Here is a 3,534-nt window from a genome sequence, read left to right on the forward strand (position 1 = left end):
AGCATATTTAGGTTGGAGGAAAAGTCAATGCAAATAATTGTTGAATTCAAATGTTTTGCTGAAAGTCCACAACAATTATCCATTTTTTTCAGCCTACTTAAGAACCTAGAAACAGGAAGTCTAGGGACCATGCAGTAGCCTATACAAAAATGCAAGTGTCCACTGTCCATATCTGATTGCACTGTCATGAGGTATTCTGTTAAGCTGCCGAAAACAATACAGACTGCGCAAAAAGAGCACAACCATGTCGATTATGTTGTGTAAATTCAACGAAATAGCTACGTCAATGCAATGTGATTACATGAATAAAAACGAGTTAAATGTAACTAAATGGAATCGGAAATGGAATCTACGTAATTCCTAAAAGTAATTATTTAACATGAGGGCAATAAACAATAACAAGTAATACTGCAGTCTCTAAGGTTAAAATCTCCCCTTTCTGGTAAATATAGTTATAAATTGCTGAGGTGTAGTCACTTCTCAGGACACAAAATATGATACAAATATGAAATATTTAACATGATGTATTTCCTATTCAACAGAACTGTATGAAGGCTTGAAATGACTTATATGCTTTCTAAATATAGTATAATCAATTTATAAAACCACTAACTATAAGATGTCACCTTCCTTACAACTGTAAAACACAAATTTGTTTGTTTAGTATTAAATAAAAGTCTCTCTTGATCAAAATGTCTACCCCATTCGCTGTAAACGTCTCACGGAGCTCTAGCTTGGCTTCCTGAACTCGTTAGGAACTCGCCTTTCATTTCATATTAATATTGTCCGTCTATGACAAACAAAGTATTTGTTTAAAATCTAGAATTATTTTAGATAATGACTATCGAATTGATCTCTCCTGTAGCGCTATGATGTAAGGATTGCAGGCATGTGCTTTGTCAGTGGCTGTGACGTAGGGATCAGCCAGGAGTTCATGTACAGTCGGAAGAGCTAATAACAATGGCAGGAGGGACATCCCAGCTTCAAGTGGTTTCATATTTCCCATCCTAGGTCACACAGGCTCAGAAAATATACTACTGTGTACATGGGAATAAAGGCTATCACTCAGTGCAATGCGGTGTATAACATACAGTCAGATTTAACAGGTGAACAGACAGTTTATGTTTTACATTGAAGTATGTATGCAACTACTGTAAAAAACATGTTGAGTAGCCTAGACAATGTTTCAAAATTCAAGGGCAGTCCAGCATTTAGGTTGTGGGAAAAGTCAATGCAGAATCACACAGGTCCCATAAACAAGGGACTTTAAATCTAAGAGGTTTTTAAGTAAGTGGAAATAACTAGGAAACTATGTTGACTCAAACACTTTTGCCCAGAGGGTGAGGTGGTCTATTCCAGGATAGACACTTATGTGTGTTTCATTTCAGCTGACTTCTACTGTAGCTGGCAGGCATAGCAGTTGAGTATGTAGCTTAAGCTCTAGTCTATGCTGGGGAATAACCTACCTGTGTGTGTTAGAGTAGGCTATGGGTGAGGAGCTGGCCCTCTCTCTGAGCAGGCTGTCCCAGGAGTCGTCACCCTGGCCCAGCTCTCCCGTTACCCAGTCAGGCAGGCCTGCAGTGCTCTGCTCCAGGCCCCGGCCACATAGAGGCTCGTCAAAGTAGATGGACTGGCAATGAGAAAAGGTGCAGAGCTGAGTTTAGCCATCTAAAACAGTCAAAAACATATAACATACAGTCTACAAAGTACTATAAAATGGAATATCATGAATTAAACAAATAAACAAACATAAACAACATGGGCAGCCTACTAACAGTATAGAGCAGAAAGTATACTATTTATAATAGCTTACATCATCAGTGCACTTTAGTACTATACTGAGGATTGTTTGTTTACCATATATGTTGGCAGAGTCTTGAGACTGCCTGACTCTGGCTTGTGGCTGAAAGGGCCCTCCAGGACCCCTCTTCTGAGCATATGCAGGAGTAGGCGGGCGTACATGTTGCGGTTCTTGCGTCCCATCAGGCCCGAGCCGGATACACCTGGGTCACACAGCTTCTTGATCCACAGGGCACATCGCTGGCGCTCTGAGGTCAAATAGGGAGCAAGAAATTACAATCAATGAACTACTAACACATGACAATTACAATTTATAGAACACTTGCTTTTTAGTAATAGAACTAATTTTACTGTAGGCCCACCTGTCTTGTTTTGTTTTAGGACATATGATTTCATGTCAACCAGGTGATGGTCAAACTCTGAGTCCAGTTTCTCCCATGTCTCCTCTTGTTTGTTCATAATGTCCTACACATTGGGAATAACACACATTTAACGTGTTACTTTCGACTGGTTACTGTGTTCACATGCAAACGTGTCCATTCCGCCCCCCAGAACACATTTTAGCTACTGCTTCACAAAAACCATGCGCAACTAAACTACAACTTCAGAACTAGAGGTTTCAATACAAATGTAGCAAGTCCTTGCTGTTACTGTCATCAATTCGGCATCCCTGCATAGAACTAACGTTAGACGAGTTGGCTACACACAGACTGAGCCACCAAGCTCAGCTGGCTAATAACAACTGAACCGTTGCTATGCATCGAGAAAGTGAGGACGGCATGTCTATCCTACTAGTTATCTCTCACAACTGAATCTGACATATTGCTAGTTTGCCAATAATGGTGCAGCTAGCTAAGTTAGGTTTGTTAGCTACAGTAGCAATCTGGCTAGCATCAGTTCTGCTGCTAACAGTAGTTCAAGCAGCACATCAAAACGACAAAACAAAGTTGCCGCGCGCTTAGTATTCACTGCTAATTTGTATAAATTTTACTAGTTAGTTAGATAATTACAATATATTCCACTTCAAGCTAACATTGTGCGATAATACTGGAAAAGGTAGAGTTATTGGCTTGTTATTACCAGCTTCTGCAGATCTAAACGGTTCAAACTTCTGCTACACAGACTGCGTCCAACGTCACATCCTTTTTCCATAAACAGAAAACGGGAGCGCCCTTGTTGTCATAGAAACTGTCAAGCTGATGAAACAAGTGCTCATGCTGTCATTTCCAAAATTGTACACTTTCTGTGCATTTGCAAGATGTTGCATTGAGTATAGAGTTAAATAGTTGTACATAATTATGTGATGCAGACCTGCGTTTACTATGCACAGTTCTATTTGGTTCTAGGTTAAAAAAAATCAAATAATGGGTAACAAGTAGCCTAGGCCTAGCCTAGACTATTTACAGGATTTGTATATATTTTAAATGCTTTCAAATACTAATAAGTTGTTGGATTCGGCCACATTGTTTTAAAATACTGCATGACAAATAAAATAAGTATTTAAAATACAAATATTTAAATATGCAAAAATGTAGGCCTATTGGAACCCAGGTCTGCTGTGATGTTACTTCGACTGGTTATTGTATGTTTACATGCAAACATGTACACTCCACCCCCCAGAGTACATTTTAGCATTTTCGAAAATTCTATATAACATTCCACGCTATACATTAACTCAGCAAAAAAATAAAAGTCCTCTCACTGTCAACTGCGTTTATTTTCAGCAAACTTAAC

The 3,534-nt window shown here is 39.1% G+C and overlaps 1 protein-coding gene across 1 annotated transcript; it reads right to left on the reverse strand.

Annotated features, from left to right (window-relative positions):
- Positions 1-705: 705 nt before the first annotated feature.
- On the reverse strand, positions 706-2,932 carry LOC129869093 (centrosomal protein of 112 kDa-like). Its single transcript, XM_055943598.1, has 4 exons — positions 2,881-2,932; positions 2,163-2,265; positions 1,858-2,048; positions 706-1,630 (listed from the first exon to the last, which is right to left on the reverse strand). Exons 2-4 carry the CDS (start codon positions 2,257-2,259, stop codon positions 1,463-1,465), a joined length of 456 nt encoding a protein of 151 aa, XP_055799573.1. The 5' UTR covers positions 2,260-2,265; positions 2,881-2,932; the 3' UTR covers positions 706-1,462.
- Positions 2,933-3,534: the final 602 nt, after the last annotated feature.

The sequence above is a fragment of the Salvelinus fontinalis genome, chromosome 2 (genome assembly GCF_029448725.1).
Source record: "Salvelinus fontinalis isolate EN_2023a chromosome 2, ASM2944872v1, whole genome shotgun sequence".
NCBI classification, from domain to species: Eukaryota; Metazoa; Chordata; class Actinopteri; order Salmoniformes; family Salmonidae; genus Salvelinus; species Salvelinus fontinalis.